Source organism: Atheta coriaria, unplaced genomic scaffold (assembly GCF_025399875.1).
Source record: "Atheta coriaria isolate IRGN ID8LTWV9N9 unplaced genomic scaffold, Caltech_Dcor_3.1 hic_scaffold_3_pilon, whole genome shotgun sequence".
Classification (NCBI taxonomy): domain Eukaryota; kingdom Metazoa; phylum Arthropoda; class Insecta; order Coleoptera; family Staphylinidae; genus Dalotia; species Dalotia coriaria.
In genome coordinates, this window is record NW_027045445.1 from 3,159,436 (window position 1) to 3,184,168 (window position 24,733).

At 44.5% G+C, this 24,733-nt stretch overlaps 1 protein-coding gene across 2 annotated transcripts in view; it reads right to left on the reverse strand.

Annotated features, from left to right (window-relative positions):
* Positions 1-298: 298 nt before the first annotated feature.
* LOC135803819 (serine/threonine-protein kinase tousled-like 2) overlaps positions 299-24,733 on the reverse strand; it is a 34,792-nt gene continuing 10,357 nt past the window's right edge. Inside the window, exons 8-18 of one of the 2 annotated variants that reach the window (XM_065317519.1) lie at positions 15,915-16,000; positions 6,474-6,564; positions 5,315-5,553; positions 4,945-5,115; positions 4,539-4,879; positions 4,139-4,352; positions 3,653-3,948; positions 3,420-3,567; positions 3,103-3,353; positions 2,831-3,050; positions 299-2,768 (exon numbers count right to left, since the gene is read on the reverse strand). In XM_065317519.1, the coding sequence (XP_065173591.1) occupies positions 2,529-2,768; positions 2,831-3,050; positions 3,103-3,353; positions 3,420-3,567; positions 3,653-3,948; positions 4,139-4,352; positions 4,539-4,879; positions 4,945-5,115; positions 5,315-5,553; positions 6,474-6,564; positions 15,915-16,000 (2,297 nt within the window). In that variant the 3' untranslated portion in view covers positions 299-2,528. The remainder of the gene's footprint in view (positions 2,769-2,830; positions 3,051-3,102; positions 3,354-3,419; positions 3,568-3,652; positions 3,949-4,138; positions 4,353-4,538; positions 4,880-4,944; positions 5,116-5,314; positions 5,554-6,473; positions 6,565-15,914; positions 16,001-24,733) is intronic. The other variant, XM_065317520.1, reaches the window with a different exon arrangement.

Sequence of the window (24,733 nt, forward strand, 5' to 3'; positions counted from 1 at the left end):
GACCAGTATTGTAATGTAAATAAATAAAAAAACAATAAACGGTGAAAATATTTTGTCATAAATAAGGCAACACATTTAAACCTTTTTTTATCAAGAAATAAAAATTTGAATTTGGAAATTCTGATAACTTGTAAAATTCTAATAATAAACAAGTTAAATTTAAAAGTTTTATTTTTGGTTCCGTCTTTTGAACAAAAATAATTTAAAAGAGAATTTCGGGATTGTTTTCGATTGAGAAATAAAATACTTAAGAACGCATAGGATTTAATAAATTCAGGAAATATAGAAAAATATGTCATTTGCGTTTAAATAATCTTTTCAAAACTTTTACTGTGTAATTCATACACACTGTATTTACAATGGTACATTACTGATAAAAAGGAAATTGCGAACGATTGTATAAAATCAAAAGTTTAGATACAAGAGTACAATAATAATAATATAATAATAAAACAATATAATAATGTTACATCTTCGTTATCTGTTTTTCCTAGACATGACTTAACTATTCTTATCACAATGTCTGTGGCTGGGCAGAACCACCAACACAAACAGCACACGAATGAATATAATAAATATTGTTATTTGTATGTAACATTTAATCGTTAATTTTCATTTGCTCAAGTTATGTTTTTAACTTTTCTTGCGAGTTTCAACTGGCAGACTTGTTTGGCATGTATTTGCATCTTGAGTTTTGTTTTAAGATTGAACATGTGATACGCTAGTTTGATGTCGCCACAAACGAAACAAGAAAAATGATTAACTCCGAAATAGAAACAAATAATTTTTAAAGAATCTCTAAAATTTTCTTCATTGAGTTGTTTAAATGTCGCAAATAATTTATTATTATTATTATTGGTTTTGTTTGCTTGTATCGATACTAGTAATAGACCGGGCGTTTAAAACGACGCCCGGTTGTTATTATTTTAGAAACATTTTTTCAACATTACGCATGTTCTGCGTCTTGAAAACTTTGTGTCATATTTTCCATTATTATAAATTCATTCTCTTGAAACAGTGTCACTCACGAAAACCCCAATTCATTTAAATAAATCACTATTTAACCAAAACGAAAACAAAAAAAGAAAACAAAGGATATTTACAAGGAATTAAATATTGACTTACTAGCTAGGTTTAGGCATATCGTAAACGAATTGAGGTTTCATTCATTCATTATTCATCCATTTTTCATTTACTGATGTTTGTGTCTGGTTGCTTATGTTATTCTTTACGCTTCCCTCCTGTTCCCGTTTGAAACAATACACAGGACCTATCCGTATATTTCTGTCTATGTACAACAAATGTTTATATGCACGTGATTTGAAAACACGTGCAGCCTGCATAAGTTTAAATGGGGCCATGCGTATGAATCTCTGAAATGATTGTTATAAACCAATGAAGTATATACCTATATATATGAATAGATCTTTGTCATAGCATTTGAATATTTGTTTTCATTCGCAGTGAAAAGAAAGTGCACAATAAAGACGAAAACATTTGAAGAGTGAAGTAGGCAACGTGGATGTGCAGATGTCATTTAGCAGAGCAAATGTTTAAAAAATTCAATTATTTTCCCAGTTAATTAATTGTCATAGTCCGTCAAATAAAATAATATCTTCCATTTCATCACAAAGAACAATCAATAAATAGTTAGTTACGGATGATTTACATATTTCACTCTTCAATCGGTTATAAAACTTTTGGTTTACTTCAATTTTAAACAGTCCTAAATTTGTATAACAGTTTCTAAATTCTCTTGCATGTACTTCGTTCATCTGTTATTTTTTGTTTTTAATAAGCGTACTCATAACGTTCGTTTATTGAACAAAATATTTACACATTCAATTTCCTCAATAACCTTCGAAAAAAATCAAATTCAAAGAAAAATAAAACAAGTCTATGGAAACAAAAACAAAAATCGGCCAACAAAATGAATATAAATTATGGTACAAAGCAAGGACACTTAATAAAATAACTTATTATCATTGTCTATTATAGAATTATTATATATAATATATTTATATATGTTCAAGTTGTTTGTTTTTGTTTACATATGTATACCCGATGGTACTGTGTACGCACCGTTCACAACAAATTCGTGGAGCGGTGCATCAAATGTATAATGCTTGTACATAAAACCAAATTGAATAGCGTTGGTGAACGTTTCATTTCTCAATGGTAGGTATTTTATCATTGTAAATAACTTATTCATATCAAGTCCGATCACAACCAGTTTGTAGCACAGTAAACCCCGAGAGAAGACAAAGATAAGCAGCAAGCAACGAGATATTTTTCTTAAAGAGAGATTTTTGCTTTTTTAGATTATAGAGAGATAGAGAAATGAATGAAGTGTATCCACAAGGCGCACAGTTTTGTTTCACGCGTCCCCACTTACTTATGTTTTGTTTTAGGTGTGTACAAATTGTTTTAAATAACTGTTTTTATGTTTGTTTATCCGCGCATCTCGTCAATTTGAAAAATCACTAAACTTTCACGTTGATAGCGTCTGCACGTCGCGCACCACAGCACTAAGATGAGGAAGAAGCGTTCATGGCGCCAAATAAACCGGTGGAGAACGTGCCCGGCTGTTGCGACGAGTGCTGCGAGTTGTGCTGCACGGCAGTCTGTTGTTGCACCTGCTGCTGCTGAGCGTTTGACCCTAGCCGCGAGTGTTTTGGCATTGGTGGTTGCAAATACTCGTGCCTTGCTAGCGACAGGACATCAATGCGATCTTCCTTTCGATACGCTAAACAACTTCTAATAAAACTCTGAAATACAAATGCAGCAATGCATTATAACGTCTGCGTCCACCCTCAGCATCGATATTTACCTTAGCTTCATTCGTGACTGCTGGCTTATTTGCAAATTGAACCTCTGTGGCTTTTAAAATCGTATTCTCTTCCAAAATCGTGGCTTGGGATTGATTGTGCCCAAACGGCTTTTTGCCATAGAGACACTGATAAAATATTACACCCACACTCCACACATCAACCTTCGATGATATCTTTGGAGGATTCTTGCCCACCACAAAACACTCAGGTGGCAAATACCTAGATAATAAGTATTAATTAAATGGTTTTACGATTAATAGACATGACCTACCAGTAAGTGCCAGCACCCTGTGAAGTCAAATCCATTCCGTGATCCGGATTGTAGTTCTCCTCATCCATAACTTTGCTAAGACCAAAGTCCGTAATCTTAATTTCGCCGCAAACATTTCCTTCTGTTAAAAGGATGTTTCCCGGCTTTAGATCGTAGTGGATCACAGGCGGTTTGATCTCATTCAGGTACTTGAGTGCAGATACGACTTGCATAACAATCGATCTTGCCTCCCTCTCCGGTATTGTTTTGTGCTAGATAAATACATAAATGATTCTTCAGTTTTGTACTTGGCTTACAGATAATGTGATAATATTTACCTGCTTAAGATAGAAGTCGAGGTCATGTCCATCACAATATTCCAAAACTGTACAAAAGGAATTAGCATCTATTTCGAACACATCGTACAATTTCACGACTCTAGGGTGATCTAACGCTTTATGAATATTATACTCCCGTAAAGCGTGTCTGCAAAATAATTTATTTTAATATATTATCGAACTATAACATTTGTATGCAATAAAATAATCGAGAAATCTCGACATTTACTCACTTAATATAATTGGCCTTTTTATCTTCCTTCCAGTCTTTGTTGAGTTGGTGCACTTTACAGGCGACGTATCTCTGCTCCTTCAGGTCGAACGCCTTGTGCACCTCGCTGAAACCGCCCTTGCCAAGCAGCATCAACAGCAGGTATCGTTCGTTGAGCACCGGATGGTTGTTGAACCTGGACTGGTCCTCGTTGTGGATACGTTTCAGTTCGCGAATGTGTAGATTTCGCTCACGTTCTAGCTTCTCCATTTCTAACTGCAAATCCGCATCTTCCTTTTTTAATGCGCTTTGTCTTAACTGCAAAGTAAAAAACACATGTTAGCAGTTGTATCAACCATATACTGAATAAACTAGATTTTAAATTAATACGTCAGATGGTAGTGCATGTAAAAAGTAGAATAATCATACAAATCATAAAGAGGTAGGTTTGTCATCCTTTTCAATATTACATTTCGTAATTATTAAGAGAAACGAACAGAAAACGTACTTTCAATATTTCGTCCGCCTCATAGTACTCTTGAATTGTGAAGGAACCCGGAACAGCGTCCGGTTTCAGGAACGTATTGTCAGTGCCGTTATGAAGCGTCGAAGATGCCGACGAACTGTTACGTTTTCGCCCGCCTTCCGATGGCCGCTTCTTCGTTAACAGTTTCTTCTGCCGGTCAATTTCTTCCCGTTCGGCGGTAATTTCTTCCTGCCGCCTGCAAATACAAAATTCCACTTCGATTATCTCACTATTCTAACAAATGACACATTTAAGTATTAATCTTGATGACTCAGTTGGTAGTGCATGTAAAACAATAATCATGTGCTCATAGTTTGTGGTATTAATTCTCTCATCACTTGCAATTCCCGTCCAATACATATGTGTTAAAATGCGAAATTACCTGGCAAGTTCTTGAAAGGCATGTCCGTCGGTCCAATTCTCCTGAAAGGTAGCGCCTACCCTTTGCGTCACGAATTGTCCTAATCTCAGTCTATTCTGCATGCATTTCTGTCGCGCCTCTTTCTTCTCTATGGAACTCTTCTCCTTGAGCAGTTTCTTGACGACATCTATACATTTGGTTATGTGTTGCTTGTGCTGATCTAAAGTCTTCTGTTGCGTGGACAACTGATGCCGCAGCTCCTCGTTCGTCCTGTTCAGTTCATCGATCTTTAGATTCCGCGCCTCTAGGTCGGAGGATGCCTGCGTCTCAAACTCCTGTATCCTTTGACACGTCAGTTCAGTCTGTAATATGCACGCAACAAAACGACAACTTTTAGTCTGCATTGCCACAAGTATGGACGACGTACATTTTTTACCTGTACTGATTTGCTAACCATATTCGATACTGCCGGAACTCGAGGGGTTGTCGGCTGCTTCGGAAAGTAGTCGAAAGGAACAGGACTGACCGGCACCTGCGGCGATGGCAGCTGCTGCGGCTGTGGTGGTGGCGGCGGCTGCGTTTGCTGCGAGGGCGGAAACTGCAACATTTAACCAAAAAACCAGTAAGTAAAAGTGCTGCCAAAAATTGATTCTTTCAACATCTTGAAAATCTTCAGAATTTAGCGTGAAAATTTAAATATATTCATTGTAAATATCATATAGAGTGGTGTAAAAAAGTCATCATTTCAATTGAAGAAATCAAGATAAATAATTACTTAGCAACCAAACAATGCTTACCATGGGATAGGGTTGTTGAGGTGATGGACTCTTGGCTCCCCCATGTCTAATAGGACTATTTCCCGTATGTTTGGTATTATAGTAGTCAACTTTTTTATCAGTCGAATTGGTCCTAACACCCTTGGCAATCGTACCTCCAGTGTCGTCGCCCTTTCTTTTTCGTTTCCGTTGTTCTGCCGGTGTTCGAGGCCCCTTCTCCGGAGTATTTGGGTCCAGCTCTTTATCACTGTGAGAGGAACCTAAAAAATAAATAAATTAGTAATTAAACACATCCAAAATCATAAAATAAACTGGACTCTAATTTGCCCATCAGTTGGTAGTGCATGTTAAAGAATCATCATGTGATTCAGATATTGGTGAATTGTATTCATCATGTAGATGTTAAATTTAATTGAATGGAAAGCAATGCAATTCAGCACCGTGATAAATAATAATCTTACAAGCACTAACTTTGTCGCCATTCGCAGAACAATATGCAAGTCGCTGCGAATTGGAACAAATAGAAAGTTACAAGTATTGAAAACTTTTAAAAATGTGTACATTTTTGTTGCCATGCATGTTTTTGTACCAATGAACTATAGAGCAAAGGTGACTAAAATTAAATACAACTAAAAACATTTTTAATATAATCGAATTTCGCGAAAACATTCATATTTGCGAGTCAAACGATACATTCAAATGTAATGTTTGCGTTAACAAATTCGGAACGAATTCAAGTTTATATGCCGCTAGTGATAATATTAAAATAGTCACGTTTCTTATCACATGACCATGTAAGATTTATCAGCCAAATTTATCATTGAAACTCAGCTGATTCAAAATAAATATTTGTTTAAATGATGCAGTGTACTTATATTGAAAGTATACACAATTTACTGAAATAAACACGATTAGCAAGTGATAATTTTGAACTACATTCACTAGAAATGAATGAATAGAGCGAACATGTATCATTAAAACGTTTATGACCAACGTTTTTAGCTCGTGAAAGTAATTATTATGTATTTAAACTCAACGTTCCGATTGCGGCGTCTGATATTGCAAAATCGTCAAAATGGCGTCCGCGAGCCTAGCGGAATAAAAGAGCGATGCGCGTTCGTGCTGAATTTCATGCTTCTCCATTCCAAACGTGGCCGCGTTTCAAATAATTTCACCTTACCTGTACTCATATTGGAGTCTTGGCTATGAACGGGTTGGGTTGTGCTTACAGTCGACTGGGGTGCCATCTGTATTTGAGATCCAGCTGACATCTGCAAAGAAAACGAAATACATGAACAACTTGATGGTGATTTAAATCAATTCACACAGCTAAACCGATATCGGGTCACAATAATTACTCATAAAATACTTATTATTTAACCTTGAAACGTTTATGAGCTTTTTTAACAACGCAACATTTAAATTAGTCATGTATATCACGTCCAAGCCGCCCATAATTAATTTATTCTGTCGATGCGGTGCGTTAGGCTAAACAGTCGTTAAATGACGCGGCAAGCATTTTGACTAAACAATAAGCACACACACCATGCAATATTTGTCGTAGGGGAGCGAAACAGAACAGGAAAAGATGTTGTCGAAGACTATCAAATGGAAGAAACCTATGGGGACTACACGAAAAGAATCGAGACTTACTCGCTTTGCAGATGAAAATGGCAAAGATGTACGCGTGACCGCGGTGCGAATTAATAATAAATGTTATAATCAGACGTTGTAGTGAGTAAATAAAACGTGAGTACCGCCGTTGACAGGCAAAAGCACACAATTATCTCGCGCTAAGATAAAAATAGAATACATTTAGTGTTATTTAAAAAAAATGAATGCCGGCGTGGTCGACGTGTTCTAGTCGCGTAGTACAAACTAAACGACGATCATGCACGACATATATGCATACACGTTCACGCTTTACGATACTTGTCCTGCATGTGTTTTCGTATTGGTTTATCGGTGTGTATCACATTGGAATTCAGAAATTATTTCGACGAGGGAGCGAGTGATATGTTAACGAATTAACTCACAAGAGGGCGTTATACAATTGCGTTTGTGCGACGCGTCGGCGTTCGCGCTGTGCGTAACCTGAGAAAAGAAAATAAGCTGAATAAAGCGCGTACGATGAAGACGACGACGACGCCCCACATTATTTCGATTTTTCTTTAGCGCACATTTGTCAGTAGTAGATTTTAACACAAGTCAGTTTAATGACCCTAAATTAAGAACAAAAGATTTTTTGTTCTCAATCGCAAAAAACATTAGGTGGTATATTTATTCGCGACTTTCACTTTCCAAGACACCAATTGCAGATATATCCGAAATTAATACGTTAGCAAGTAATTCGAAATTAATTGGCGACACACTTTGCGAGTTGAAATAAATCGCAAACAAGTCCACTGCGGTGCGATAACACGTACTCACTTTTATGAAAACTATCGAACCAATACAGCCATCAGAAACAGTTTGTGGGCAATCTTGTTGTTCGTTCATTATTAAGTTCAATCAATGTATAGGTGCGCACACACACAACACAGGCGTGAATTTCGTCGACCTTGAAAGTTCGATTATTATCGTAATCCATGACACCCCGCCAACACACCGATTGCACGTCAATGTGCATTATTGTTTGTGCGTTATTTTTTAAACATATATTGCGCGTCAAATGAAAGTGTGATATGCGATCGATTTGCTAATTAGATGTCACACGTGGCCCACAAATTAAATATGTGAATTAGAAAATACATTAGTATACAAAGTAAACAATAAACTTCAACATACCACACAATTATATCTTAACTTGCAGCGAACTTTTAATATTGACTTATATAATTTCCTTGACGCAATAAGAGAAACAAATGTTAAAATCCATAATTCTGCCAACCACTGCAGTCTACCTTATCGTATTTTATCTGCGCAATTGTTTATTCGTAAAATATTTCTATTGGGTTCATGATTTCATAGTTCGGAAACCAAAGGAAAAGGCTGCGTTTGCAGTATGCTAAAAACGATGGAAACAAACGCCAAGCAAAACGATTACATAAGAAAGACAGTAATGATGCATCAGCATTTCTAAAATCGGTGTCAACAATTGCAACGGGGCTAGTAGACAACAGAGTCGCAACTGCTGGTAAACGCAAGAAGCAAAATATACGCCATGCAATGGAATTATTCTGATATCTTGTATAATTAAAATTGCAAGCATGCATTAAAACTATAAAATTACACGTGACAAATAGTTTTGTCATGAATGTCGTTCGAGCTAAACGGCGTTCACCTTGGATGAGGCCGCGCTGAGCTCATTTGACGAAATAAAATAAAAATTTACATTGGGAGTATGAATCCACGACACATATTTGCGGACGGCAATATGGTGATTATGTATTGCCATACTTCTGTATATTAGTCCTCGTGGCCTACTAGATTTATTAGTCAACGTATGCCAAGTTGCCAATTTACAGCGTGGCTTACTAAAAAATCATGGCCGAAAAACTATGTGCAAAGTCCCCAAAACAACGCAGAATGAATGAAATTTGAAGAGTATCGCTAACTAAATTAGCGTCAAACAATCGACTGCGCGGCGCACCTTGCACCAATGATTAAACAATGAGCGACCCAAGATTAGCCAGTTTATAAATAATGCTCCGTTATGATGTGCGAGTAAAATGAACAATTCCCAGTTTACATGTATTAATCGCGAGCATAGAAATAAGTAATAAACAACGATAGCATAACGGAATTTGTTTGTACGGAGAGCACGACCGAGTTACGTTTCAATATTTGCTTCCAAATAGTGTTAGTTGCTAGGCTCTATTTTATATCGAATGCCGAATTCAGAAAGCGTCATGGAAGAAACAAAAGCCATCGGGCCAATATAAATTATTACAACCTATCGTGTGGCCTATGAAATTGTCAGGACCGAATCAAACCCAACCTACTCTACCCAGCCAAGCATCTCCTCGCTACCTCCGACATCCATCTTTGCTATTATTGCGACGTTTGGCAGCACGTATTTTGTATAAATACTGAACGAAAACCATTTCATTAAGCCTGTGTAATCAATTCCTACGGAGCGAGAAAAAAAAGCAACTACTAACCAACCTGCTTGTGTTGACTATTTGGCGAGTTCCACTCGCATACTATTCGCACGGTGAGCAGCAGTGAACACACGCCGGTCGATAGAATATGATGGCAAACGGAATGATACGAAACCAGCGATACTGAGCCACAGCAACGCCGAACACACCGCCGGCACTGCACACACCGCAACACATTCACGCCGGCATCACCGGTTCGATGTAACCGGCGAGAATGCAATGAGGAACGTACACAAACGGTCGGCGCACTAAAATTGGAAATTTTGCGACTTTCCGCGCGCCCGACGCTCGCTCACCGCACTCTCTGATCAATGATGAGCAGTTAATATTATTTTGTTTCAAGATACACACACGAGCGCACACACACTTCGTGTCCTGGGCACGACGATATTTTTAGAACGGATAATAAAATCGCCGCTGCCCCGTGCCCCTCCGAGCGCGCGCCACAACAGATTCAGTACGCAGAGTGTAGATGTTTCAATGTGAAAATGATGAAATGGAATCGTTCGTACGTACGCGATAAGTGTGCGGCGTGCGTTTTCAGCTTGCGCCTCCATAGAACCGCGCGGCCACCGTTCGAACGTGACCATTCAAGACACTCGGCGCATATCGCGGGCAGAGAGCACACAAGGCGAAGAAGTGACGATGGCGACGACACACAGGGCTGCGCGGTGTATTCTTGCACACAATCGAGCCAGTTTAAAACCGTGTGTACATGTAGAGTTGATGGTTCGGCTGGATTAGCATTGTAGAGAAGCGCGCAGAGAGAATTCGACGACGACCAGGTACCGTCGCAATGAGGAGGCGCTGCTAAGACCGACCAAAGTGCGGTGCAGGAACGCACACAAGCACATAATAGAATTCATAATAAACTGGGTTATCGAACCCGCTTCGCTCCTCGATTGACGATGACTACTTCACTTGCAAGCACCACCACACCGCGCACAAACGATCACGCAAAACTCATAATTGCGAATTGTCCTTGTCGGGAACTATCCATCAAATGAGTAGGTAGCCCGAACTTACAAATCACAGTACAGACGCAACCCGCATTCAAATCTATTATCCTCTTATATTTTCACCATTGTACTTATTCACTACTTCCACGAAGTCATTTCGAGTTTACATTAGATCGGAAACGTATACCGTGCAAACAAACTCGAGAATATTGTCGACAAACCAGCTACAAACGTAAATTGGCTTAGCATATGACAGGTCAATGTAGACAAGTACAAACATTGCTCAAGAATAAATGCTCGACTGAATATCGATATATTTTATCATTAACTTGTACAATGAACATTAAAACACGGTTGAATGACTTTACACGCATATCATGTCGCATGTGCGTTAATATCAGAAATATGTCAAATACAGCAGACGAGAACAAAAACGCTCACCAAAATTATGTTGTTTAAGAGGAACCATTGCGTCATCTCCTCGTCGTAGTAATAACAGTATAAACTAAACATTCAAAATTCACTTTCCATACTCCGCACACCAAAATTCTTCAACTCGACAACCCTCATTCACTCACATTCGCGTACGGACTGACTGTGCTGATGTACCAACACACGAACGCACAGCTGTTTGTCAATTAATAAGGTGGACAACGCACACATTCGGGGATGAGAGGCAAGATCGAGCCTCGGCCGAATTCAGACGATTCGGCGTGCGTGTGCATACAGGGGGCACACCACCACAATCGACCTGGCAGACGAAAGGGACGAGGAAACAACCACTCGGCAACGAAACGGAGCAATAGGAGAAGAGAGAAAATGCCCGGCTGCTTTTCTTCGCCGGCTTTCAACTACGTTTGCAACGAGTACACATGCCATTCCATGTGCACACGCCGCGATGAAGCTCAGAGTATGTACATAATGTCAAACCGTTACGCGTGGCAACGTGGCAATTGTATTTCAACTTTGTTCCAACTACCAGGTAGGTAGTAGGACGACTGTGTGAGGCATCGCACAACGCACATGCGATTAAGTTGCAAAAAGCAAGCAATGTACACAGATACGCACACCTGTCGCCATGTTGTTTCAGTTTTGAACGAAATTCCAATTCGTAAAAGTATAGGTGTAAAAAGACTAGTTGTTAGCGCGTTCATGGTACGCCCGCCAGCAGTAAAATGCTTTTATCATTGCTAAACATGCACATGACTCTTTATGACTGACTACATTCCGCAATCGTTGGTTAAAATTCATCGCCATGATGCGTATGATGCGTTATCGTATATTATCGAGAACCTGTTTGTAGCGCTTGGAATATTCAGTAGAAAAATATTTGAATTAATATCGTTGGCCTAGGCTCACTCATATATCCTGTCTGAATACAGTCATGGTCGAAACAGGAAGCAATGCCCTTCAAACAACCTTTGCGTTGAATGCCTACTTGTTTAAAGGGACAGACGAAACTACGCATTCGGAAAAAGCAAGCAGGGTTGCAAGATGTATTTTCTTGACGAGGGTTCGTCAACAAAAAAAAAGAACAGGGTACCCTACAACACGCTACTCGAATGTTAATTAAATGATATTTATAAAATCTCATTTTCATTCGTTTAGTGCAGCAATACGCAATGAGATGCAATACAGTGTGGGTAGATTAGTTGAAGTTACTTCCTATGATTCAGATCGATACCCACAAAATGTGCTCTCGCATAATAGTTGCTTTGCTTCAGTGACGCGTTCACGGTAGCAAGAGCAGGGCGTGGTGTAGTTGCAACTTACAATCAGAAGAATCAATAAAATAAAACGAAGTGGTTTGCAAACCGCTCTAAATCTTACAATAATTCTAAAGTAATGTAATGCTATCAAATCAAAATGAATATAATTTCGTTGGTAAACAAGTTTGAAGGTGACCGGATCAACTAATTTTTTTACCTGAGTATTCTGAGGGCTTGTGCGAAAGAGAATTGAAGAAAAAAAACGAGAAAATTCTAGCATGGAAAACGCCTGCACGAGTGAAGCGTATATAGGCGAAAACGCCGGCGAGTACACTGCATCATCGGGTCGGTCGGTACCGCGCGCCCTAGCCTTGCAATGCCATTCATCGAGGCCATCGCACCGGCAACAGTGCCTTCGGCGCGAATCAGCTGGCGCCGTGCCCTGTTGCCGCCGACGTAACTAAACCGCGACATACACACACAAGCGCGCACGCCGGCTCGTCGCACCGTGCGTACTACAAAAGTCGGATATGCCTTGAAATTCCCCGACGAGTCGCGCACGGCGCGCCGTCGTAATCGACCCCGGCGAGTGAGAGCGCGCGCAGTAACTGAACGTTCGAGCGGTACGCTCTCATTCGCGTTCGAGTCGTCGTGCAGCGCGCGCGTTCGCCGGCCGCGCGCACATCGTCGGCAGTAGTCGCCGAGCCGCCCGACGGATGCGAAGTCGACGTGCGAACTGTGTGTCTGCTCCGCGACCTATACGAATGACGATGCATTTGGAACATGATTATCTCAAACGAGGAAGAACGCGTTGACGACTATAGGAGTGGGATTAAAATCAACCAAGTGAAATCTCGATTCGATGGTCGCCGAGACTCGCATAATCAATTCCAGGCCAAGTCAGGCCGACAATTGTAGTTTCTAATGGTGAAATGAGAAATGTCTACGAAATAAAAGTGTGCTGCTGCAAGAGAAGCAAATAAACAAGTGCATCTATTTTGTTTTGTAGTTACCCTAGTTTGTAATAATGTGCGAATCACCGTCATCAATCCGTCGTGTCCTGGCGCCTACGCAACTTCGCCAAACACAACGAAATCTCCACCGCAACACAACCAAAGCAACTTCTGTTTTCTGTGCACTTGAGTTTCCTCGTAGTATTATTAGTATTATTCCTCTCGCGAGTTGCACGATTCACAAATGCCAATCTGGCAAACGCCCGTCTACACGGCGCGACATGCCGCGATGTCGGAACAACGACACGATGGTGGCGATACGTTATCTGTTTCCGCGCACTCTGTTTTATCGTCGTCGTTCGCATTACACGGCTCGCGCCGACGACGCACGGACATTTTGGAATGGTATAACGCGCGTCATGCGAAACAATGTTGCCGCTAATTGGACGGAATGCGACTCGCCGCGGCCGTCGGCCCGTACATGGTGATCAGTGCGATCGGTCCCGTCGCCGTTCGGATGCCGCCCGGCTTCGGCTCGCGACTTTGCCGAGTCTCCGAGTCCTCCTCTTAACAGCACCGTTCGCGTACGCGACGACAACAATACGCGTGCAGCGCTCGGCGCAGCGTGCGAGTGGCATCCATTAAAACTAAACGCGCCGACTTACGAACTGCTTACAAACAAATCCGCGCGGCGCTCCGCCGCACGTCACTTTAGCCGGGCAGGCAGGCAGCGTGCTTCTTTGAAACTACGGAATCCAGATACACATATTACTCACGCATAACGCTCACACATAACCGCCCCGGCACAATCGTCCAAGTCAATACAAATGCACACAACTCGGTAACAACACGCCGCAACACACAGGCAGTCATTTAGCCGTGACTACTACATACACTACTACGCTGCTGACGAGGACGACGATAATCGGTCGCATTCAGACGCACATCAAAACCGAGTATAAGAACGCCAGCGCACACCGCAAGAGATGTGAAAGTAACAAGTTCAACGGACGGACGCTTTGCGGCGTTGTTGAACGGAACGACGACAAGTGGCCTGTTTTCATATACACACGTTGCCGATTTGAATAATAAAAACGACGACACGACCCGAGGGGGGCAGTTTGCGACCCTACTTCCAGGCCGCATGCTTCGCGCACCAAAATACCTACCAAACCAGCTTTAGCAGTGACGCGACAGCCGCAGTAATCTACCGTAAAAGCGCGCATCTCTCAACCAAGTTACGACGAATGAATCAATAAGCCGCACGATAATTTTCGTGCCTAAGCCAATCGATACGGTTCGTGCAACGCTCTGACAACTGGCTGAAAACGTCGACAGCAAGTTTAACGACGTCACATGCAATGAATATAATAAATGAATGAATCGAATATATTTTGCACCCCATGCGCATATTTTCCGTTATGTAACCTAACGTAAACGTCATCTATTATGGCCGCGAACTATGAAGACTTGGCCGAATTTATCAGCACATATATCTGTTTATTACACGAGTGATAGCAAAAACAAATACTGTTTCCATGTTATATGTAGTGAGCAAACATATGTTGTAGCAAATTATTATCAGTTAATTTTAGAATCTTGTCACAAAAATAGTGCGATAATGAAACCAAAGTGGTTAACAATGTGACCACGTGTATCTACCAATGCATTATTTATTGGCCGAAAAATCTACCGGCAACAGCGCCCTCTTTGTATTAGGGTTTGCTGTAGAAACCTAAACTTTTGAACAACTTTTCGGTCACGTCCGACGCACGTACCGCACCATGGAAATATCGAATAGCATCAAGGCCGGACTCATCGTCCATTTAAAATAATAAAAAAACGTCTCGGGTTATCATTGCCACTTTTGTTATTCAACACGCATTTGTCAGTCCACTGCCACCATAACAAAAACAACAACGCAAAAAAGTGCGTACTTGTAGTGTTACGGATTCAAAATAAACTCGGCGCATGTTAAATGAACGAAAGGAATTTAATGGCCTACAAAATGAAACGCAAGGATTTCTATTTGCAGCGCCGGTCGGTCGTGTTCTCAAAACGAAACCTACCTATTAGAATCGCAATACGCGGACACAGCGATAGATGTTCGCGGCATGTAAAAGTTCGCTCGAGTAATAAGCGGACTCGAGGTAAAACTTTTGCCAGACTCGTCGTGGGTTGCCGTCCGCCGCGCGACGTGCGGGGAAATCGCAACTTGGTTTGTGGCGTGCAGCAGCAGCGTGCATTCGTAAAATACACGGGACGCTTTTTGGTGTGGACTGTACTTGGCCGCGGCTCTAGTAGAGATTGCTAGTAAAAGTGCAACGACACCATTTCATAAAAGTGCGCACCGACTCTAAACGGAACGGCAAAGGCAAAACACTCGCGCACACCGTGCGCGCTCAGCGAAAACTCCACACACAACGACACGATCGGAGAGCTTCGCACGAAACACACAACAAGCAATGGGCCCACTCGCACACTATTAACTCCAACGAGCGTTTACAATGGTGAATCTCGCGCACACACAACACACTCTGCTAAATCCGGTGCGGTAACAACAAACTGCCGAACACCGATCGAACGGACAGAGAAGCAGAATGCAAGCAAGGACGACGTAAGCGCACAGCTGGCGTGTCGAGCGACATTGCCAATTCTATTGCGACAAAAGACGAACCCGATTCTCATTTTGCAATGGAAACTACTAAACCTGCGCGGCGAGATTTGTCCAAGCGATATCGAGAGAGATTGTGCGCCCTTGCGCCCCCACTGGTGGCCAATGACGATACGCAAATAGTACGAATCGAAGGAAAATATTCCACGCTAATAACGCCCGATAAGAGCAAAAGTACTTAACACTAGAAAGTAATAGAAAATTAAATAAAGAATATGCTCACCCTAGCGCCAAGGAAGCGCGCCTCAAGGAGCTCCTGTTTCCGGGGGTCGAGCGCCGCCTGGAAATGCTCCATCTTCACGCCAGCGCCTGAAACAACAACGTAAAACGTTTTACGTTAAATATTGTTTTGTCCACCGACTGTCGTTGAGGCGTCTGACGTTTCGTCATTATGCTAGCATTTTCAGCGGTGTTCGTCAAATGAAACGCTCTAATTAATTGCAAAATTTTAAACATAGGCTTGCTTCGTTCTTACGCGCAGAGTTTTCATTTTATAGACGTTTTTACCTACAGTTGCCAATAGACATCGATTTCTTACCTCGTTGACTTAATTGAGATACATGGAGGGGATGCGAGCTACTAAACACTATGATCTGTTGGGGATACGCGCGCATGGAACTTGTTAAAAATAGCTCGGCCATTTCTAAAAACAGTGCCCCCGAAAATACCGCCGTGGTTAAATAATGTATCAAATTTTCAACTGTTTGTTATTCGCGTGGAAATAATTGCTAATAAAAAGTCTACTGTCAAGAATTGATTTAAGAGCTGAAACGCAACCGATAGCGATGTTATTCATTATTTAGACTTTAGAATGAATGCGTCATGAAAGCAGCGTGCACAACCGACCATTCCCTGGCGAGAGGCGTCTCGTCATTCCAACGTGTTTTTTTATATTCACTAGCTCCATCTGACGACCGTAATTGAGCACGAAAAGATATGGTGCTAGAGGAAGCGATGGGGATATATATGCGGCGTGATTCGGCGGGTGCACCACGCCAAACCAGCCGCCTCCCCGAACCGCCGAAGACCACCCGACCGATCAATGTTGACACGCCAGAGATGGAGATACGGGAATACACTCACACATATACGTACACCCACAACCAGCAGTAGCACGCACTCATACAATCTAGTTCAACGGCAACCGCCCTAACCCAATCTGTTCAGTTTCGTCTCTCGGCTCCACATCAGCGCGCGAGTGCTTTACGAAACCGCCTTCCGCCATATTATTTAAAACTGCAGATCGGCGGCTACGCGCGCGACCAGCGCATAGCATAATCATGAAACGACGCCCGCCCCCGCACGGCAAATCGAAGGTGGCGTACTTAAACGTACGCTTCAAACAATTCAATCACGTGACCGTCACGTGTCGCTGATATAAACATTACCCATATTGATTTATGCAAAGCGAGCCGCTGCTTCCGCTGCCACAATGCAAGTGCGGGGAAAGTAGTATCACACGCAATCTACCACCTTCTTCCCCAAATGCTTTACAGAAAACCTTTACGAGTCTGTTGCGCCGTTGCGCAACCCACGTCGTTGTCGTCATCATCAAGAGACGCCCGCCGCGCATTGTGACCGAAGCGCGCCGTCCCCTCCGATCGGGCAGACAAAATATCTAATTATACAACATGGCATCCTGTTTGAAAACGTAGGACGCAGCAGCGAGTATCGACTGCTCACGGCGCTGCTTAGAAGCCGACAATGTGGCGGACGCGCTGCGTCGTATGCATTCAGGGCCGCAAAAGGCTGGCCGGGCGCGTATCTGGATCGCCTCTCCTCACGCCACCGTCTCCTGCGCCACCGCCGCGCTCAAGAATGTCTTGAAAGCGATTGTGTGTGCGTGCGAGCGCACAGCGCGCCTCTCGCCGAGAGTTAGTTAAATGTGGGGAATAGTATAATAAGGGGTTGAGGGCGAGAGCAACCCGCGCGGCTGGCGCGTTGGTGTGAGAAGATCGATATCTAACAAAGTCGGCTGAAAGGAAAGGTTGACTGCAGTCTATCACACATGCACACCGCACGCTGCAGGGAAAACCGGGCTGGCGGGCGCACAGGCGAGTGGTGGCAGCGGTGGTGCGGCGGCAGCAGCAGCATATGCGCCAATCTTCCTGTCTCCTGCCAAAGTGCCGTGCGCCGTTCCGTTGAACATTGCTCGGTGTCACTCGTCATCGCACAACAGCCCGGGGTCTCGCGCCCACCGCTGCCGCATGCCACCTATCCGCCCCTCTCGACTGGCCCTATTTATAAACGCATGCCGTGGTGGAGGCAGCGGGCAAAGCGCGGCAGGGCGAGCGGCAAGAGATGATGCGGTGGCGGTGTGGTGTCCACGCGATCCTGGGGTAATAGTAAAATAGGACCGGGCTCAAACCGGGGCGTGGCGCCCCGCGTATAATACATGACTTTTCCGGTGAACCGAAAATATGACCGTCGTCTACACCTCACCAGAAATGGTGGCGGTAATACGTAATTATAGGCACAAATTGAATCATATGAAAGATATAAGTGCATATTTGAAAGTAGAGTCACATTTACGGGTAATTGAAAAATGGTTGCCTTTGAACTCTAGGCGTGCATTTTCGCAACAGAATCAGCTTTATGAAGTTATCATAATTATAATTAAAACATCAGCACGCGGCTTCCAAGTGTGTTTCGTTTTTAGGTCGGCCATTTTATTTTATATGAGCAGCGCGGCGTTGTAAACTCGTGGATTGCGGGTGCAAAGCGCGACCAAACGAACACCGAGCGCACACACAGCGGCGGCCGTCGAGTGGTAGTCGTCGGTCTGGCAAAGCATACGCGCGGCGGCTATGTGCGAGCGGCGCGCCGGCACACAGCAAGTGTGTGCGCGCGCGAGAGCCGCAAGGTCAGGTGCGAGAACGCGGCACACGGCGCCTCGGGGATAAAACGGATCGATTTCATCTCTCGCCGCTCAACTAACGACAGAACACAACATACATATACATGCACAAAAACATTGGCACAGCAGGAGCAGGGCAGCAGCAGCAGCAGTGGCGGTGGCGGCAAACGGCCACATCCAGGCGAGGAGCGGCAGAAGAGCACTGCCAACCCGCGTGAACCATTCATCTCACTTGCACTTGGCGATGCGCGTTTTTCGGTGCCAGCAGGAGCAGCGGCAACGGCGGCGTGATCTGCTGTTGCTGCTCGGCGAGGGAAAAGCTCACGGGAAAGCATTCGAATGCACTACAACTACCAACTTCTGCTAATCGCCGCCAACTTCACGGTTGCCTACTTAAAGAGGATCTAACTGCGGCGCTATAAATCTTCAGTTTTAAAACCTCATCGCGTAAACGCATTAAATTACGTCAATACTCTTTTTTCGCAGGAAGCCATCCTAGCAACCAAACCAACCACTCATTGCATGTGCTCTCACCTAGGAGTCTGAATTTGAATCGATTAGATTGAAGTAGACGCGCGGATAGAGATTGGGCAACACGGTGGGTGTTAAAGCCGGGAACTGCGCGCGATAGAAAACCGTAGCGCAGGAAAGCGCAGCAGCGCGCCGCGGTGCGGGGACCGAGATTCAAGTCGACATTTTCAGGTCCGCGTATTCGGAGGTACGCTTATGTGTGGCGCTGCGGCTCCGTTGTTGGTGTGTGCGAATGGGATCCGATCAGTATGTGTCGTGCACTTTTGACATGACTGTACCGACGCGAGAGATGCATCGTCCTCCCCGCGCACATACCCAACGACCTCTCTTCACCAAACCATCACCTTTTATAACTCGATGATGGTTTACTTCGTTGTCTGTACTCTGCGCATACCGAGAGCCGAACGGAACACCACACACAAGGCACCGTGTGCGCCTTGGTTCTTGGGCCATCGGTTTCGCATTCGCATAGATATTCCCATGCGGTGTCGAGCAGCCATTTACTTATTTCTGTGCGAGACGACGCCGCTCTGCACGAAGAAGAGTGCGGTGCCCAGCTCGTCCCCGGCGTGGTGGTAATGCCCGCGATGACTGACCGCCAGTTTCCGAACAAAGCAAATATGCGCGCGTAATTTAAATGCGAAGCGAGTACTACAACACCTCGATGTTGTTCTGGCACTGTTCCTAGCTAACTTTCGCACATTCAACATACAAACGAAAAGCGTGTGTACTGGCTATTTGCGTTATAATGTCCAAAAGACACACAGCACCACCAACACCACCGCCTTACTTCCAATTTGACCTGTGGCATTAAAGCGATGTACAACAGATTCTAAAAATAAATTCGCAAATATCGATCCGTTTTGTCGACGTCCATAGTATTACGTGCGCGTCGCTTTACGAATTCTATCTGCCATGAAATAATATCGTGATTGCCGCCCCTGCCATGCACGAACTTCGCGTTTCCATTTGCTCCGTAACTTTGCAGGGCGTATTAGCGCGCACAAAGAGAGGCGAAATCCACAAGCAGTCAGAATGGTAAAGCTGCAACCCTGTGCCTGCCTGCCTGCCGCGTTCGGGGAAAATGTGTCATTTCGAAAAAACATTGGACAACAGCGCATATTTCCGGCGCCATGCACCCAGGAATGTGCAACGAAATTGTATTAAACGGCTAGCGTTTTGCGCGTGTAAGCCCTCCTGCCGGGGCGACCATCGTTTGCTGGCAGACAGTGCGGAGAGGGTTTCGCCCTCCATTATTTTAACGCATTGTATGCATGTTGAATAAGGTAACAGCAAGGCGGCCAGGGCAGGAGGAAATCAATAATAGGAGTTACTTCTTGGTCCGTACTCTCCGGGTTTCGTCGCTGCACGTTCACGTACGTACGTTATTCGGACTCGCCGCCACAAGACGCTCTCCTCTCCGCGATAGAATGAAAATGCTGCCTTATGACCCCTATACGTATCTGCCACGCAGAAATCAATATTAGACTACTGCTCGAAAATCAGCAGCACAGCACACAGCCAACCCAACCAACCACAACCAACAAACCAACCGCATTATCATCTACTTACAACAGCAAACTCCCTTTGAAAACTACTACAAAGTAAATCTGTGTTATTACCAAATGATTGGCAGAAGTAATTAAATCGTAAACAGCTAATTTATTACGAATAAACGCAGTGTGAAAATGACGATGTGGTCAAACCACGAGATGCAAACGAAGCTGGCGCGACGTTCCGAGACCCTCCTTTAATTCCGTCAATAAATGCGTTCGTCGAGTGCGTTTGAATCGCAAAGTCGTCGCAGACGGATCGGGAGAAACAAAGATGGCGTATTTAAGATCCGGCAACGCGGTATTTTAAATGCGACACGTCAGTGAACCATCGCACAGAGAAGTCGGCGCAAAAAGAAAACATACCACCACGCCGCTCACCGACACATACCCGAGCGGCACGCACACGCCTAAACATGGCGATGAGCTCTCGGACCTCGGGAGGCACAGCCGTTCCGCTAGCGCTACGTGTGCATTTACATTCGCCCGGCTAATACACCAGCCAATTAACAATCTCATCATTTGTACGAAAATAGTTGGGTGGGTGTTCACTTACGATTGACCTATTGAAGCCACGTTTCTATTAGCTTGTTTCTGAGATAATACGTCCACGTACGAAACTCGTCGGGGCACTTCCATATCTAAAACGGATTGGCAGGCTCGAGGATTTTGTGAGTTTCAATTCGCTCAGCAAGCGTTAATAATAATCAATTGTTATGGTATGCGCATGATGTTGGTGACGCGGTACTTTTCCGTTTGTTCCACTAAACATTTCCGACGTATACTTCTCGCAACCTCCACCAACAAGCTCGTTGCGCGACTTGGCAGGATGAGTTTGTACTTTGCACGCTTTGGGAATTTTACAGTTTCTTCTGGATATTATCCATAATTTGGGGAATATTTGAATGTCGTTGTATTAACAAAGCTGATTAAATATATCAGTTATTTTTCTTCAGCAAAATACAAAGAAATACTGAATTTGGCAAATATTAGTCAGAATTTGGAAGCTATTTGCTCAAAAATTTACAGCACGTGACGGATTTGAAAAATAGCTAGCGTAAATATGCTTGTAGCCATTTTGTAATTTGAACCGTTATTTAGCGTCAAAGTTTCGAACACGGCAAGAGCAGCAAGCAAACCTGGGCAAGTGCAACTTGAATACGCGAAACAAAAGCACACTCACCAGACGCAGATCTAAGCACAGCCATGGCATAATAGTCATGCAGTGCGTGTCGGCCGTGGATGCTGAATTAACAATTCGTCCGGTATCCGTATCGGCGTCGACGGCAATCGGTTTCGTCGCCGCACACATCGACGTCTGTCGGGCGTGCAACAACCCCACCGTTCGTAACCCGCACACACAACCAACCACACTACCACCGGACTCTCGCTGCCGGAGAGCGCGGCTAGCAAGATGCACGCGCGTGTTTCAAATCATCTGGACCGCTCTCCGCTCTCTTCACCCACTCGCGTCAGCGTCAACCCGTGCTGCACAACATAATCCAAGTGAGCGCGAGCGCCGAGTGTACGTGTGTGTGGTGACCGAGCGCGCCCGCGTGGCCTCACCACCGTCCATCGGTCGCCATGTTTATCAAAACGCAGAGACACCGACTGCCGCTACTGCTGCCGACTGACTTAATTTCGCGCGCGCGGGAGACCCTTCCGTGCTGCAGCACACCACCGGGGCATACACACCCACACACACACTCATACACTACCGTCGCGGTCGTCGTTGAGCGCGTAAACGCGCGCGGCGCCGTCGTTGCGTGTTGCCGCGTCGAATTATTGTGCCAGCGGTGGAGCAAATTCACGAAAAGCGCGAGCAACGTGCATGACTGCGAGCGCCGGGAGAGCACACACCACCGTCGTCAACCGGCCGCTGCTTACAACTGAACGCGAGTGTAAACAGCGCGGGATCTCCGCGGCTCCTCACACACACACAACATCGTGCCGCGCGGCGCCCCACCACTTGCGACCGCATAATAGCGCACATATCTAAACACAATTCATTTTCTCACACAGGGTGTATATACCACTTTACGACAGTTCACGTAATAAATAATAAAAATCAAACTTTACACCCTTTTCGAACGGAAGCCGCATAAAAGTGTCTGTAATTGAAATGAGATCGTTATTAATCTCAACTTTTATTGCCGAGATAATCTACTTAACACCATACTGTAATGTGTAAATCATGATAATCATAAATTAGTAGTTGTTGTTTTTTTAAATATTTCGCAAATATATAATTTGCTCGTTTTCGACCTTGACACCAACTCCCAAATGATGCATACGGCCCTGGATAAACGCCGCACTTACTTTGTGCGCTGCGGCGCACAAACTTTCCCAGACGAGCGAAAAGCGACGGCGTCCGGGCGCAGGCGGTGGTGGCAGAACGCGGCGGGCGGCAAATCAGTTCGCGCCCGCCCCACATTTCGCCGGCGCGCCACTTTTTGAACAGGGGCTTTACTTTACTAACCTAGGCGTCGATGGTGTGTTGATGATGCACAGCAGATCGATGGGGAGGTCGTCGCTTTTCGGGTGCACATTTCGAACACACGTCCGTACTAATGCCATCTGGCGATTCGTCCGTTCACACGCACACACCTTATCGCTCTGTGGCGGGCGGCAAAACAAAGATGACGAGCGTGCAAAATCGCTGCGTACCTACCCATCGGGCAGCAGCCTCGCCGACTGGTGGTTATAATACATTGTGGAATTCGCGCAGCAGGAAAAGGCCATTTGCTCGGGCACCTCGCAATGGCATGCGTAAAAATTAAAATGCGTCGCAATGGCACCGCGAGAACGCCGCCGGGGGAGCAGCCGGCGTAAACACGCAGTCAACGTTTGTCGATTTGTCCCATCGTTGCAGGAGGCGCTCGGCAAGGCGCAGAGACGAGCCCGAACAAGTCGGCGACGTTGAAAAAGAAATGACCGGACGATTGGTTCAACGGGCTTTCGAACACATAACCGCGCACGAACTAAACAGGTTCTTGCTTTACTATAATAATATCCTACTACGTTTTCTGCCCGAATGCATGCATACAGAAGATACTCGTACACAAGAAGCGAAAGATACGTTCGCGCCGAGAGCACACACGGAGGACGTTTACATTTAACGCGGATGGCTTTTGTTGTAAGCAAGTAAACTGCGTTCATGCACGCACACACATACTCAACAGACATATTCTCGTCTTGAGTCTGCTGCGGATTATTTCTTTTGTTCGAATAACTCACACACACACATACTATGGAATAGTAGTGTGTGCGCGTCGAACACGCACGCGGGGAGCGAGGCAACACATTTTCCTGATACGTCCTCCGTATGCACGCTTATCCCAGTAGGAGCGAGTAATCGATATGGAAGAGTGAGCGGCGGGGCCGGGTGAGGACGAACAAGAAAGACACACCAGCCGAGTTGGGCGGCGTGCGGCGGTGCAGCAGTCAAACGGTACGAACACACTTCGTACCCATCGAGAGAAGACTCGAGAGCAATGGCGCAATGGCGAAGCATTCGGCGCGGGCCAGCAGCTGAACTCCACGCCGACGACGAATATGGAAGAAGCAGCAGCGCCTGGCCCTGGCCCTGGCGCGGTGTTGCACGCGGTTGGGCCATGCGAACGTCTCCTCCATGCCCCGTCAATGTGTGTGCCCAGAAAGGCCCTCGTACTCGCCCCGAGTCGCATTAATTATTGATTTGCACAAGAGCTCCCGCTCGGTTAGCATCAAATTGTGGTATTTTATCGGGAGCACGCCGACTGGGCGTCTCCATTGGTTCGTGAGTGGAAAGATACCAAGAAAACTCCCGTACAAGACAATATTTGCCGGTTTCGAAAAACTGCGCAAACCATTATTTCGATTTACTATTCGCCAACAACAAACTAAATTGCGAAAACAATATGAGAAACGCATGGCATGCGGAGTGCATCTAACTTGGAGTTGATGGCTTTCTAATCTGTTCTAAAAACAAACGTAATTGCGAACAACGCGGCGAAATCATCGTAATGAATAATAAATGAAAAATGAGCTGCTAATTGCGGCATCATACGACTTGCAGCAAGTTGCAAGCCATGAGCGTGCAAAGAAGAATAATGAAATGGC